The 15,849-nt window shown below is 37.9% G+C and overlaps 1 protein-coding gene across 6 annotated transcripts in view; it reads left to right on the top strand.

Annotated features, from left to right (window-relative positions):
* SLC25A13 (solute carrier family 25 member 13) overlaps positions 1-15,849 on the top strand; it is a 205,230-nt gene that overhangs the window by 173,257 nt on the left and 16,124 nt on the right. For all 6 annotated transcript variants that reach the window (XM_055272642.2, XM_055272640.2, XM_063634731.1 and 3 more), the window contains one exon: positions 5,008-5,148. In XM_055272642.2, the coding sequence (XP_055128617.1) occupies positions 5,008-5,148 (141 nt within the window). The remainder of the gene's footprint in view (positions 1-5,007; positions 5,149-15,849) is intronic.

The raw sequence follows: 15,849 nt of genomic DNA on the forward strand, positions 1-15,849 counted from the left end.
CAGGCTGGAGTGCAGTGGCACAATCCTGGCTCACTGAAATTTCTGCCTCCCGAGTTCAAGTGATTCTCCTGCCTCAGCCTCCTGAGTAGCTGGGATTACAGGTGTGCGCCACCATGCCCAGCTAATTGTGTGTATTTAGTAGAGATGGGGTTTCACCATATTAGCCAGGCTGATCCTGAACTCCCAACCTCGGGTGATCCACCCGCTTTGGTCTCCCAAAGTGCTGGGATTATAGGTGTGAGCCACCACACCCTGCCCAAGAATTCTTATAGAACTCTTACCACAATCCCTGGTACTTAGTAAGCTAGAGGAGCCTTAATAAATGCTAGAGGATGATGATGTTGATCTCATCATAATTATCATCCTTATTAAAATTTCGCTTGACAGAAGTGATGCTGGGTATATTACCCATATAAGTGTGGTATGCCCTTGTCACTGTGCCTTTGTGCCTTTCTCTGCCTGGACTACCAAAATCCTAGTCACACTGTAGTCCCCAGCTAACATGTTACCTTCTCACTGGCTTAATCACCTCCCAGTCAGGAGAGCTCTTGCCCTCCTTTGAACTGTCATATCAGTTTGTCTGGACCTTGGCTCTTATAATATAATTATCTGTTCTCATGTTCTATTTTCTGTATTTATGAGGCATATAGTTATTGAACTCCATTGAAAATCCTTTCCTCTGCCTGCTGGCTATATAGCCCTCGGTACGTTGCTATATTAGTTTGCTAGTGCTACCAAAACAAAATACCACAAACTAGGTGGCTTAAACAACAGAAAATTTATATTCTCACATTTCTAGGGTCTGAAAGTTCAAGATGAAGGTGTTGACCGGGTTGGTTTCTTCTGAGGTCTCTCTCTTTGGCTTGTAGATGGCTGCTTTTTCCTTGTGTCTTCTCTTTGTGTCCTACATGTCTGTGTCTCAGTTTTCTTTTCTTATGACAAACCAGTTGGATGGGATTATGTCCCACCCTAAAGACCTCTTTTTAACTTAATTTCTCTTTTAAAGGCCCTGTTTCCAACTATAGTCACATTCTGAAATATTTGAGAGTTAGAACTTCAACTATGACTTTTGGTAGAACACAGTTCAGCCCGTAACAGTTGCTTTAATCTTTCTGTGCTTCGATTTCCTCTTATGTAAAATCTGCAAAAAGTACCTCTTGAGTGGACTGAAAATATGTAATATATGCAAAGCAACACCTTAATACCCCTTAATAGATGTTTAATGAATATTCATTACTTCTACCCTTACTACTTCAAGCTCCTTGAGAATGGGAATAAAGCATCTTGTGTCCTTGCAGTTCCTAGGACAAACTTTGAATTGCTTATAAATATTTGGTAAATGAAAAATCAAATAGCAGAAGTGAGTCTGTAATAATTGTATGCATTTATCTTTCTCTCTTAGATGGATCCAGATACTAGATGATAACTAAGATTTCAATAACAAAAAGTATACCAGGAAACATGTAGAAAAGTCAGTGTTACTGCTGTAAATATAATATGCCACACTGAGCCAGTTCAGTATGGAATATTTTCCCGTGTCCTACTTGCCACAGACTCCAGAAAGTCATAGGGAAATGATTTGTGACAAAATTGCACACACACAAAAAAACAGTATCTTCACACAGCCAGAGCTCTCAAGTGATGAGGGACTCAAAGACATTGTGTACAATAGGTGTTCCTGTCCGTTGTCTGCTGATTCAGCTATCTTTGATCTCTGTAAAAGAGGAACCATGGGTATGGTACTGTGAATGGATAATAGACCAGGAACTGGAAGAGCAGCAGGCAGTGTGCTGCTCAGTGATCAAGTCATGGAGAGACCGAGACACCATGCATCTGATGATAAGCATCTTCTCTTGGTGCCTTGGAGTCTCTCATTTCCTTCCAGTTTGACTCCAAAGGGCCTGTTTCATCTTCAGCACCTTTACAATGTGCCACTTTGAGTCTGTAGGTTCTTTCTTTCAGAGGCCACCACAGATAATGGGTACATCATTATGTTTTCTTGATATCACTACATTCTTTCTTCCCGGTGCATCTGCCTCCTGCAGCTCTCTGAAGTGGATTTGACTCCTTATCATCCCTAGTGATAACTAACTCTGTTTTAAAAGAATTGGTATCTGTTGGTTGGCTTGGAGTCAGGGAGTTGAGTGTAAGTTCTTGTTTTATTGTATATAATCCTAGCAACTTTTACCAGTGTTAGTAAAGATAAGAGATAATAAGACAATTCTGTACCTAAGAATTGTACGCTTTCATAACAGCACCATTTGGATATGTAGAAAGAGTTTATTGTGAGATCAGATGTAAAACAAATAAAAGTTATTCGTGAAATGATATGGAAGACTGGGATTAGAAACTGTGGCATTCAGGAAGCCAGTTAAGCTGATTCTCAGAATTGACAGAGATTCTAGAGATGGTGTAGTGCAGATGGTGTAGTGCAGGGATTCTCAGCCTCACTGCACATAATAATCTCATAGGAAAATTTTAACAAGGACAGATGCAGAAATTCTTATTAAACTGTCAGGACTGAAGTCCAGAGGTCACTATATTTTAAAAAGGTCTGCAAGTGATTGTAACATGCGTCTGTGGAGGAAAACATCAATGTAGGAGAAAAAGGGAAACAAACCAACTGGAGTAAAGGCTCTGTCTTGAGCACTGTGCTGGCTCCTGTACGTTCTCCATTTCTTTTTATCTTCATAGTAAGTGAGATGGTTTGACAAATAGGGAGACTGAAGCGCTGCCTTCATGGCACCAAGAGAAGATGCTTATCATCAGATGCATGGTGTCTGGGTCTCTCCATGACTTGATCACTGAGCAGCACACTGCCTGCCGCTCTTCCAATTCCTGGTCTATTATCCATTCATAGTACCATACCCATGGTTCCTCTTTTGCAGAGATCAAAGATAGCTGAATCGGCAGACAATGGACAGGAACACCTATTGTGCACAACTGCCTCCTTCCCTGCTGTTGACAGTGCTTGGATGAATATGCATTGTATGCCTCTTCTCTCTTCCAAGAAGACTGGTGTTCTCTGATTACTTTGCATTTTACCCTGGATAGAGATGGTCTTACCCTCTTTTGAGCTTCAAAAAATCAGCCTTCAGGCTAATTCCAACCTGGTGAATCTTTCTCAGCAATTCTACCCCCATAAAACACTCTTTACGTTTTAAATTTCTATTCATTTTTCTAACTATTTGTAAGATTTTCATATGAAGAGTTCTGGTTCAGAAACACAGAGAAAATCCTTACTATGCCTCTCACGTGGTTACTTGGCTAGGTGTGTTTCAACTCATCATTCTGCCAGCCGTAAATAGCTGAGTCCATATCACATGGGAAATGTAGGTGCAAATTCACAAAACACTCAAGGGCTGTAAACAACCAGGGGGTTGTTCTTCCCATGGACCTGCAGGTTGCAGCAGCAGCGTCTGAGCAAAACAGAGCTGTTCTGAGCAGTAGGGCAGGGAGCAGCACGTCTTTGTGTGGACCAGAACGCACAAGCCTCTGGGTGTATCATCTCACACTCTACTTCCTAGAGTAAGGCCCTTTCTTGGGCCTTTTAGTGAATCCAACCCAGGTTTGTATTTTGTGTTGTCTCCCCACCCAAAAAAAAATTCATTTGCACTTAAGGAAGAACAAGAGTGTCTTGATTAAGGTATCAAGTTGGTAAAAATGGAAAAACAATTTGATTTAGAGAGTTAATGAACATCTTTCTTTGATTCTTTTCGTTAACAGTACACATATTAGGTAAACTGTGTATAGGTGTTTATTTTTCTTTATGGAAGTAACACATGATCTATATAGAAAAAATTTCAAATACATTAAAAAAAAAAAAAAAGGAAAAAAAAGATATTTGTAATCCCACCACTTCAGAAGCACCACCTCGGTGTATTTCTTCTACATGGTGGTAGGGGATGGCGGGGGAAATGTGTACCAGTATTTTAAACATATGAGCATTTTTACTTAAAAGTATATATTGAACATTTTTCACTGTTGACTGCATAGTGTCTCCATGCATGAACCCATCCCTTACCATTAGATATTTATGTTGTTTCTAATTTTTCTTTCCTGCTTTTATAAATAGTACTTCAAAGGCCATCCTTGTAGCTAGTTCTAATTAGTACAGTATAGTTTGGATGATATAAAAATTTCATATATCTGTGACAAGGAATAACAAGTTGAAGTACAGTAAGAAAGAATGTAATTGCTTGTGATAAATATAGGCTTAGCTTCAAAATAGCTAGCTTAAAATTTCCCTTACATGTACTTTAAAGATTTCACTGATGATCTTGGAGGTGAGGTATCTAGCCATTGCTGGAATGAAATAACACACAATGTTCAAAGTTTGGTTGGTAATTGACTTAGTGCATATTTTTGCTACTTTCACATACCATTTATCTCATATGAAAAGAGCAATTCTGTACACAAGTAATACATAAATAAAAATTATAAGAATATGCAACTCCATAAAATGAGATTTGATCATCGATTTGAGTTTTTAAGAGAAAAAAATAACTTTCATCTAAGTTTACGTGTTCGCTGGCAGTTTTTGAATCATTGCCAGAATCATGAAATTCATCATTCAAGAGCCTCCTAGTCCCCCTTCTATTCTGTGTCTCCTCATTTGGATACGATCTGTGTCTCCTCATTTGGATACGAATGCTTTTTATTTTATTACTGCCTTTGTGCCCTTGGCTTTGAGTCCTGTGGTGGCAGTTGTTTGTGCTTCAAGGAGCATTTGTAATTTCAATGTGAGGACTTGGGGAGGTCAACAGAAATCTCTGGTCTTTGCCCTCCTTCAGCCTCCACATTAAGGACGTAGGGCTTCTTCCTAGACAGTAACTGTATTTTAATTCATACTTGTAATCCCTAACCATTTTGATTGATGGGACAAGGGCTGAAACTGCATCCTCTTAAGGACAGAATATTCTTATCCTTGAGAATAATCATTCATCTCTTCCTGACCCACCTTACCATTTCTTTGCTTTGATTCTAAATCTTTTTTGTTCTTTTTAGGCTGGAGGCTCCCAGGTGATTTTCACAAATCCTTTAGAAATCGTCAAGATCCGTTTGCAAGTGGCGGGAGAAATCACCACTGGTCCCCGAGTCAGTGCTCTGTCTGTCGTGCGGGACCTGGGGTTCTTTGGGATCTACAAGGTAACTTTTTTTTTTTAGTCATTTGTTTGATTACTTTCTCATCTCCTAATGTAGAAACTATTTCTTCAACATGAAATCCGTTTTTTTTTTGTTTTTTTTTTTTTTTTACATTTCTACACCTGGAGAAGATGTTCTACCCAAGCTGCAGAGGCACCTTCATGCCAGTTAGAAGGAGGTGCCCTGTCCTGCCATCTGCCAAAAAACTATCCTCATCAATACACAAATCTAGAATGACTATGATAGGAATCGTGCCCTCTAGAGTTGTTCAGTGCAGCTCTTTGCAGCAATACTGGCTAGAACTTTATTTGGATTTGTTATTGATACGCTGAGTTCAGTTCAAGGAGAAACCTGTATCATAATTTATTTTCTGATCCTATACATATGGTCCGATCCATGTTTTCTCTATATATATATGCCTTGTCTTATTATAAATCTTAATCATTTTTCATTTAGAAAATTTTTTCAGAATGATTACAAAACCAAACTTCTAGAGGATTCTTGAAATTTGTTATTCATACTGCTCTACCAAAAAGATATAATGGAATTTACTAGAACTGTCTGCCTATATGCCAACCTATAAGGCTTTATCGAACACAAAGTATACACAAGTTTTCAATGAAGAATTTTTAAAAAAAACATTTTATGCTAGCTTGACTAAGTAAACCTTTAGGGATATGGGAGAAAAATAAAATGTCTACTTAAGATAGTTTCATTTATTTACACAGAAATGTACACAGTCACATTATATAAAATTAATACTGCTTTGTTTCTATAAACACATATCAAGAAATATTAAAATTATTCATGAATTTTGAATCAGCGTCTTGATTTCCATTTAACCCACTTTTTAGGTCATCTGTTGGCATGGTTTTGCAGAATACATTGTCTTCATTTTTATCCCAAGCTTTGTAATTTGAAGCATTTTTTACTTTTATGTGTGATATGGTTCCTGCAAATTTTATCCCATAGACACATAATATTAAAACAGTCAATTTCTTTTTTCCTATTCCCAGTTAATTCTGAATGGATATAACTGGTGCCCATAATGTAACAACTTACTATACTGCTAGAGTAAGCTTGAAATGACTTGTTTTGACATTTGACACAGTATTTGTGAGATCCTCCTCCCAGAAATACTTTTTTACTCTTTTCTTTCTAACCTGAGTTTTGCAAGTGACCTCAGTAAACATCCAGAATTAGTAATAATTGTGACTGTCTCAGGAGAATCTGCCTTCCCCGAATGGTACTCTGATTCTCCAGGTCAAGTGATTGGAAAGAGTACTCCATGATCTGAGACTTTGTGAAGATCAAATATAAAGTGATGCCCTCTTTTCTGGGATTAATTTTAGCAGGGGAAAATTTTGCCTTATATTTAGGCATATGTGGTACTTAGGAATAAACCTGCTGATTTTTTAAGTAGAACTTAAAATGCTCAATCTGTGATTCCACAATGTAACACAATGTTCTATAGCTATTTTGCTTACCAATTTATTACCCAGCTGTAAAAAATAAACACTGTTGTCATGAGGCATAGCATTGATCAATTTGAAGAAAAATCATCTTTTCTAAATTTTTAGGCTCTTGCAGTCTGTAATATGATGTAGCAGCATGTCATTTTGACAAGATGCCAGGAGTCTTTCAATGGGTTGTCTGGTAAAAAGCACTTAGGTACTATGGCAGTGACTGTTATCGAAATGTCTACATGAGTAAAATGGTAGGAACTTGTTTGCTGATACAGAAACAGAGACTGTTAAACTACCTGCAAATGATACAATACTGGGACTTAGTGCTTTTCATCTTCACATTATTTAATAATCTTAATCCCCTTTAACACTTCTTGGAAGTAGTTGGTATCCTGATTTTGTAGTTCAGGTGAATAGAGGCTGCCAACCATGGTTTCTGAGCTGAAATTGAGGCTCAGAAGTTTCTTGTTTCCACTTTTGTGCTAAAATTGCTTTCCTGAAATGAGCAGGATTGCTCAAGTTTGAGCAAGAGAACTCTCCCATATGAAGTTAGTTTAATTACTAGTCTAGTAGTTTAATCTAGTTCAGAAGCATTCCACAGGGCTTGGTGCTCCCTTCCAAAATGCTGTTTTTGGTGTACTGGTAATTACCAAGAAAATCAGTAATGTTTTGAGCTTCTGGAACCTTGATTTTGTTGCAAGAAAGTGACCTAGTAATCTCTATCTTCCTGTATCAGCTCAGTATCAGCTACATTCAGAGACCGAGAGTCAGGATTTCATTCAGCAGATGTTGACCTCTGTGGTTTGGTCTCCTTTCAGTCTGATTAGCTCTTGTATTACAAGTCTAGTTGGTCCTCATTTATATTTTCCCACCATTCTGTCTTGGGCTTTGTTTCTTGTGAACCTCTCTTCTCCAGCCCCACCCCACTTCACCTTTACGTGGTCAGACATCACAGCAGGTTAAGATCCATCTTTCTAGGGAGCATCACAGCATTAGCATTGCTTTGTAGTTTAATGTGTTTTTGTTTCAGGATAGCACTTTTTAGTAATAAAGCTTTTCTGTTTCTAGTCCTGGTTGGCTAGAAAAATGCAAATGACTAGGAGTGACCTCACACAGTACTTTTAAACCTGGTATGTGTCCCTCCAGGTGGGTCTTTTAAAAAGAAGAACCACTGTCCTAGATTTAGTTGAGACAGGTAATCTTCCTCCTTCCCTCTGTTCTTTTGTTTGTGTTGTTAACATTACAATGCCAGACCCAAGAAGGGTGAGTGGTTGGCTCTGTCTGTGTGTTTAGGCCTGCTGAGCTTTAACCTTACCTAAATTGGAAAATCAGGCTTTCTGTTTTTCTTCTGTATTGACTTGCAAAATAAGCAAACTATTCTGACTTCCCAGTAAGTGGCAGTTAGAATACTTGCTTTAGAAATACATTTGCAACTGAAAAAAAAGTGGAAAACGGTAAACATTTTGCATTCCTAAAGTAAGAAATAGTTTAGCACAAATATAGTAAACAATGTAAATAAAGCCCCCCTCTAAAATGCTAACATTTAGAGAGATTTAGTTATAGCACAGAGGATGTAGGTGATCGAAGTGAAGGCAGCATAATTAATTGCCTTTGAAAGAGCTATTTGAATGTAATGTAGCTAAGAAAACAAATCTGCAATGTCTACTTTTTAAAAAGAATTATGAGAATGTATTTCCGTTTCCCTGCATAACTTCTGTTTTGTTGCATAAGCCCCTGGAGCATAAAAATAAAAGTCAAATAAACTTAACATAAAAAAGAAAGTTGTATCCATCTACTTTTGAACATTACCTTTTCCATATGAGCTGTCAGAGCATTAATGAGGGGACAAATTATACTTTAGGAATGGAATGAAACTTATCATTTAACAGTAAATGGCAGCACAGCTAATTAGGCCAAAATGATGCTTCATTAGGAAGCAGTGGAACCGTCCATGTCTCTTTTTGAGTACAAAACATGGTCAGTGAAGCAATGACGGCTGGGATCCATCAAGCACTGTTGAAAAGTTTTCAAATTCTATAATCACAAATTAAACCTTGACTCTACCTTGGAAGGTCACTTAGGAATATGGACTCTGTCTGCTGTGTTATAATCAAAGGCATTGGTTTTTTCCACTGCATTTGACAGTATTCAAATATATTTTTATCCATATACATAAATGTTGTATACATGTGTTCATCTATAATGTGTGTATAAATGATTCAATGGAGCTATTGTTCATAAACACAGAAAGCAAGTTATGATATATCAGTACATTCTTGTTTATTCTGCCAGTTATCTCAAAGAGAGATTGATTTTTTTAGTTTAAAAAGTAAAATATAATTTATAAAAATCAAGTAATTTAGAAAGGTGTATGAAGAAAAGTAAAATTATCTCTCTACCCTTTACTGCTCCATTCTCTTCAAAGGATAGCCACTGCTTAAGATTTTATATTAATATATCCTTAAAAAAAGAAAAACTTTCTGCTCAGATTAGTATTCTCTTTCAAAAATTTTACCAGTATCAGCATCAGAAAAGTATGTATGTTTTCAATAGCAAAGACATAGAATCACCCTAGGTTACCATTAACAAGAGATTGGATAAGGAAAATGTGGAAACTACACACAATAGAGTACTAGACAACCATAAAAAAGAACTAAATTATATCCTTTGCAGCAACATGGATGCAGCTGGAGGCCACTATCCTAAGCAAATCAATGCAGAAACAGAAAACCAGATATCACATTTTCACTTGTAAGTTGGAACTAAACCCTGGGTACACATGGGCACAAAGACACCAACAGGAGGAAGGGAAAGAGGAAAGGAGGAAAGAGCTGAAAAACTTCCTTTCAGGTACTCTGCTCAGTACCTAGCTGACAGGATTAATAGAAGCCCAAACCTCAGCATCACGCAATATATCCTTGTAGCAAACCTGTATATGTAACCCCTGAATCTAAAATTAAAATGAAAGGAGAATATTTTACTTTTCTTAAGTAAAATTGTGTTTTAACACAAATAGAATCTTTTCAAACACAATATATCTTAAAGCTCTTTCCTCATTTTATTTAATAACTATAAATTTTTTTGTTTAACTGTTTCCTGTTGATGAATATTTATGTTTCTAGTTTGAAGATATTACAAGCAATGCCATGGTGATTATCCCTATGTATATTTTGACATACTTTTTTGATTGTTTAGAAAAGATAAATTCCTAGCGTTGAAGTCGTTAGGTCAAAGGACATGTGCACTTTTTAGTGTTAATAGATTTTATCCAGTTTTATCAGTTTATCCCTTTTTTCTTAGTAACATGTAAGTACTCATAAGATTAATTCTTCAGTTTATCATCTTTTAAAAACTTGTATTAAAACCTAAAGTATAATAATAAAATAAAATAAAAGGAAACAAAAAGAAAAGATTGCTAAATTAAAAAAAAAAAACCAACTTGTATTTTTATGTGCTCACAGCCGGACCCGAAGGAAGCAATTGTTTAGTCTACTTTGAGGACACATTGCCATTCTAGTTTTCTGATACCCAGGGACATGCTGTGGTTTTACAACCAGCCTAGTGGTAGTTCTCACCCATCCATTTCTACTTTTATCCTTCATCTGAGCCTCTGTGAAAGCCTCTTCAGGGCTTTCTTTATTTTGACTCTTGACTCTCCTAAATCCACTGTTGCCACAGCAGCCATAGTGATCCCTTTAAAATGTAAATCATATTAATTCACTCACTCAACACACTCATTGAGAGCTTACTGTGTGCCAGGCACTGTTCCAGCCTTTAGGAGATGGCTGTTTAAAGCCAAGTCCCTGCTCACAGTATATTGGGTAGGACAGGGCAACTATCAAGGAAACAAAGATCAAAGATACGGCCGGGCATGGTGCCTTACGTCTGTAATCTTAGTATTTCAGGAGGCCAGGGCAATCTCTTAATGCCAGGAGTTCAAGACTAGCCTAGGCAAGACACCATCCCTACAAAAATAAATATAAGTTAGCAGGGCATGGTGGTGCACATCTGTAGTCCCAGCTATGTGGGAGACTGAGACGGGAGAATCACTTGAACCCAGGAGTTCGAGGCTGCGGTGAGCTATATGATTGTACTACCGCACTCTAGCCCTAGCAACAGAGTGAGACGCTGTGTCTAAAAAAAAAAAAAAAAAAAAAAAAAAAAAAGAAAGAAAGAAAGGAATACACAAAATGAATGTGACATCAGCTGGTGCTACCATGAAGAAAGAAGCTGATTTAAAAAATGAGCAAAGGACTTGAATAGATATTTCTCCAAAGAAGACATACCAATGGCCAACACGTATGTGAAAAAAGGATGTAAAAAATTTTCAACATCACTAATCATCAGGGAAATGCAAATCATAACTACAACGAGATAGCACTTCATACCTGTTAGGATAGCTATTATCAAAAAAACAAAAGATAAGCAATGGTGAGGTTGTGGAGAAATTGAAATCTTTGGTGGTAGGCCAGGCGCAGTGCCTCACGCCTGTAATCCCAGCACTGTGGGAGACCGAGGCGGGCAGATCACGAGGTCAGGATATCAAGACCATCCTGGCTAACATGGTGAAACCCTGTCTCTACTAAAAATGCAAAAAATTAGCTGGGCATGGTGGCACGTGCCTATAGTTCCAGCTACTTGGGAGGCTGGGGCAGGAGAATCGCTTGAACCCGGGAGGTAGAGGTTGCAGTGAGCTGAGATCGTGCCACTGCACTCCAGCCTGGGTGACAGAGGGAGACTCCGTCAAAAAAAAAAAAAAAAAAAAAAAAAAAAGGAGATCCTTGGTGGTAGAAATGTAAAGTGGTACAGTCTGTGGAAAGCAGGATGGAGTTTTCTCAAAAAGTTAAAATAGAACTACTATATGATCCAGCAATCCCACTTCTGGGTGTACATCCAGAAGAATAGAAATCAGATATCTGAAGGAGATATCTGGACTACCAGGTTCATTGCAACATTATTACAATAGACAAGCTATGAAACAACCCAAATGTCTATCAACAAAGGAATGAATAAAGAAAATATGGTATATTATAGCCTTAAAAAGGATGGATATCCTGCTTTTGCAATGAGATGGATAAGCCTGGAAGACATTATATTAAGTGAAATAAGGCAGTCACAGAACTTCAAATACTGCATGATTCTATTCATATGAGTTATCTAAGTGTACATTTCTTGATGTATGAGAGAGAGTGACCAAGTCTTTTCACAAATATACCAACATCAAAAATTGAAATAAGTAAATAAATAAATAAAAATGTTGTGCCTTACTCCTGATGGACTTTTATTCTGTCATTTAAGGAAGGATTTTTAGAAATTTAAGGAGAGGATATCAAGTATACCTCAAGGAGTCAGGTTTTGTATCTAATGTGTGTGAACATTTGAAAAATACTACAGGTCATGTAATGTCCATAATCTCTGCTTAAAGGTTGTATTAGACAAAAACTGGAAAAAAAAAGAACTTTTAAAAAACAATTTCAAATTTTATTTTACATTGGAGGGAACATGTGCAGGTTTGTTGCACAGGTATATTGCATGATGCTGGGATTTGGGATATGAATGATTCAGTTACCCAGGTAGTGAGCATAGTACCCAACACTTAGTTTGAAAAAAAGTATTTTTCTTTTTACTAAACTTCTTGTCCCTGTGCTTCAGATGACTCATTGACTTGTCTGTAGAAAGAGGATAATAATCGTAGGATCGTTGTGTGGATTTACTAAAATAATGCATGTAAAGCATATAAGATAGAGTTGAGCACATAGTACACATGATGTGTTAGTTGTTATCAACTTTTCATTATTGAGTGTCAACTAAGGGATTCTTGCAGGAATACCTAGTTTCTTCCATATTATTCCAGTCCTGGGTAATTTCCAATGCTGTGTAGTCAATAACCTCTCTAGGCCAGGTCTTCTGCTTTGGACTTTAGAATAGCAAATTAAAAGGAGATGGCTTGAAAAATATTATTTTTATAAAACAATGCCCGGAAGAATTGAGTGTACTAAAGACACCAGAAAAAAAGGATTCCTTAAAGTAACAGCAAATGATCAATTTCTTTTAACCATTCTTTTATTCTTTCACCAAATGTATATTGAGTGCTAACACTATTAGATGCTAGAGTGCCAAAGATGTGTACAGTATCATTGCCTTAAAAGTGATCTACATTAAGGGGCAAGAGAAGAGAAACATATAGTTCTAGTGCTAGCACTTTGGGAGCGCAGGAGTTCAAGACCAGCCTGGGCAACATAGTGAGACCTCATCTCTACAAAAAAAATATATTTTTTAATTAGCTAGACATGGTGTCATGCACCTATAGTCCCAGCTACTTGGGAGGTTGAGGTGGGAAGATCACTTGAGCCCAGAAAGTCAAGGCTGCAGTGAGCCATGATTGCACCACTGCACTCTAACCTAAGTGATAGAGCAAGACTCTGTTTCAAAAAAAAAAAAAAGAAAAAGAAAAAAGTGCAACAAATTGCAGGTGTAGGATAATTGAAAATAATCCAGACTAGACACATCAGAGGAAAACTGCTGAACACCAGAGCTAGAGAGAAGCTCTTAAGTGGCCAGAGAATAAAAGTCAATTTGCCTTCAAAGGGGTAGCAGTTGAACTGACAGCTAACCTAAAAATGGCAACAGTGGAAGCCAGAAGACAGTTGAACGGGGGTGTCTTCAGTATGTGGAGGAAAAAAACCTTTCAACCTAGACTTGTATACCCTGTAAAAATTGCTTTTAAGAACAAGGGTAAAAATATTTTTTAGACTAGCAAAACTCAGAAGGTGTATCACCAGTAGAACCTTAACGAAGGAAATTCTAGAAAGTGATCCCAGGTGGAGATGTGACAGGAATGAATAGCAAAAAAGTGGTAAATGTTTAGTCTTGTTAAAAGTAAAACTTCAGCCAAATTAAGGGAGTTTAATTGCACAATGAATGATTCGTGAATCAGGCAGCCCCTAGAATCACAGCAGATTCAGAAAGACTCTAGTGCAGCCACGTGGTGGAAGCAAATTAATCAACAAAAAAGGGAAGTGACATACAGAAACTGGAAGTGAGGTACAGAAACAACTGGTTTGGTTACAGCTCAGTATTTGCCTTATTTGAACACAGTTTGAACACTGAGCAGTGTATGAGTGGTTGAAGTATGGCTGCTGGAATTGGCCAAGACTTAGCTGTTGTTACAGATGCATACTGCTAAGTCAGGTTTTCAGTCTTGTCTACGTATTAAGTTAGGTTGTAGTTTGCCCACAAGGACTCAGATATAGAAGTATGGAGTCCTTCTCAGGCCATATTTAGTTCACTTTAACAGTCTAAATAACACTGCCATAATTTAAATATACATATAATTTAAGCAATATTAAGCTATTTGAAATGCTTAATATTTGTGAAGCCAGAATTAAAGTGCATATTGATAAAATGGGGATACTTTTAAGTAGTCTAAAGTACAAATATTTCACAGAAGGAAGGAAAAGAAAGACTACAGTAAGTTCTGTATGCATGTTAAAACTGTCAGAGTAAACAGACTAGAAATAAACTTTACATCTTCTAAGCAGGTGATGAAGCAGAGGGAAGGGAGAAAAATGATGAGAGGAAGGCATGAAAGGAAAGGAAAGAATAATTGAAAAGGTCGGGGCTGGGTGCAGTGGCTCATGCCTGTAATCGCAGCACTTTGAGAGGCTGAGGCGGGCAGATCACAAGGTCAAAAGATCAAGACCATCCTGGCCAACATGTTGAAACCCCATCTCTACTAAAAATACAAAACTTTGCTGGGCATGGTGGCACATGCCTGTAGTCCTAGCTACTTGGGAGGCTGAGACAGGAGAATTGCTTGAACTAGAGGTAGAGGGTTGCAGTGAGCCAAGATTGCACCACTGCATTCCAGCACTGTCTCAAAAAATAATAATAATAAAGAAATAAAGAAAAGGTGGAACATGTTTTACAGATGAGCTTTGTGAAGATGACATGACTAGCAGCTTCAGGACTAAAATTCCATGTGATAACATTCCTCTGTACCATGTCTAGGGTTTTCAGTCCATCTCAGTGATGAGCATTGTTGATGGCAAAGCAATGTACAATACTAGAACAATAGAGAACTAGTACTGGCACAAGCAGCATTTCCTATAAGAAACCCAGAGTTGTCAAGATGATTTTGTTAGAATTGCAATGAAATTAAGGAGAACCCATATCCCTAAAGTCCCTGGACTACAGAAGCCAAGTTATGGTCATTGATATTTTATATTCAAATTGAAGTAATTTCCATGTTCACTGATATCAAGTCTTCAAATGTTGGCTGGCTATTTGGTTTTAACACAAGTGACACAATCACATAATAGGTCTTGGCACCATTGCTATTTCTCAGCAAGACACTGAAACTCACCCTCCTCAAATCTCAGCCATGTAGATGGGGTCTAACCGTCCTTTGACTGGGCTGGAGAGGCACTGCCAAGCTGTGTATCTAAGGGTTAACTTGCTTGGGGGAAGCCAAGAGGAATGCTAAGGGATCAAGTCATGACATGCTGTCCATTGTTTGTAGCTCCGGGATCAAAATATATAATTATACATGCCGAATAAATTCTAAACCTGTAAGGTAGGAAAAGAGGGCTGGGTGGCTCTGACGACAGGTGCCAGAAGCATTGAATAACCTTCTCAGACAAGGTGCACCACTGTTGTCTTGAATGCTGCAGGGTCCCCAGTCTGGCATTTTCCCCGTGCTAGACAATGTGCATTCACTGCTGGAGTCTCTGTTAAGCCTCCGTCTCCCAGACCTGCTGGCTCCTGGTGCCTGGCCCGACACAGAGGTGCCTTTGTGAGTGTAATTACCTTTCCTTGTATTAGAAATAGTCTGTTTAGAGCTGTGTTTGCAGGTACAGCTAGAATAAGTAGGAATTAGCATGCGAAAAGACCTGCCCTGGCCCTGACTTCTTTATCAGCACCATCCTTCAGGACTGGTTTTTTCCCCACTTTGGATTGATTGGGCAGGTGGTTTACCATCCAAGATGAAGAGTTTTAAAAGAAGAAAAAGAGACATCGGAAATTGCTGTGCATGTGCGACAGCAGGCGTGCGAGAGAAAGAGAGATACAAATCCTGTTGTGTTATATCTATTGACAGTTTCATGCCAGGCAGAGCTGGTAAAATAAACGTGAGTGGACGATCCTAGCAACTTGAGAACTGATTAAAGCTTCCTTGGGCTTTCAGCACAGTGTCCACATCAAAAAGGCATGAGAAGCAAAATAAATGATTCTTTTGCCG

Source organism: Symphalangus syndactylus, chromosome 3, assembly GCF_028878055.3.
Source record: "Symphalangus syndactylus isolate Jambi chromosome 3, NHGRI_mSymSyn1-v2.1_pri, whole genome shotgun sequence".
Taxonomy (NCBI): Eukaryota; Metazoa; Chordata; class Mammalia; order Primates; family Hylobatidae; genus Symphalangus; species Symphalangus syndactylus.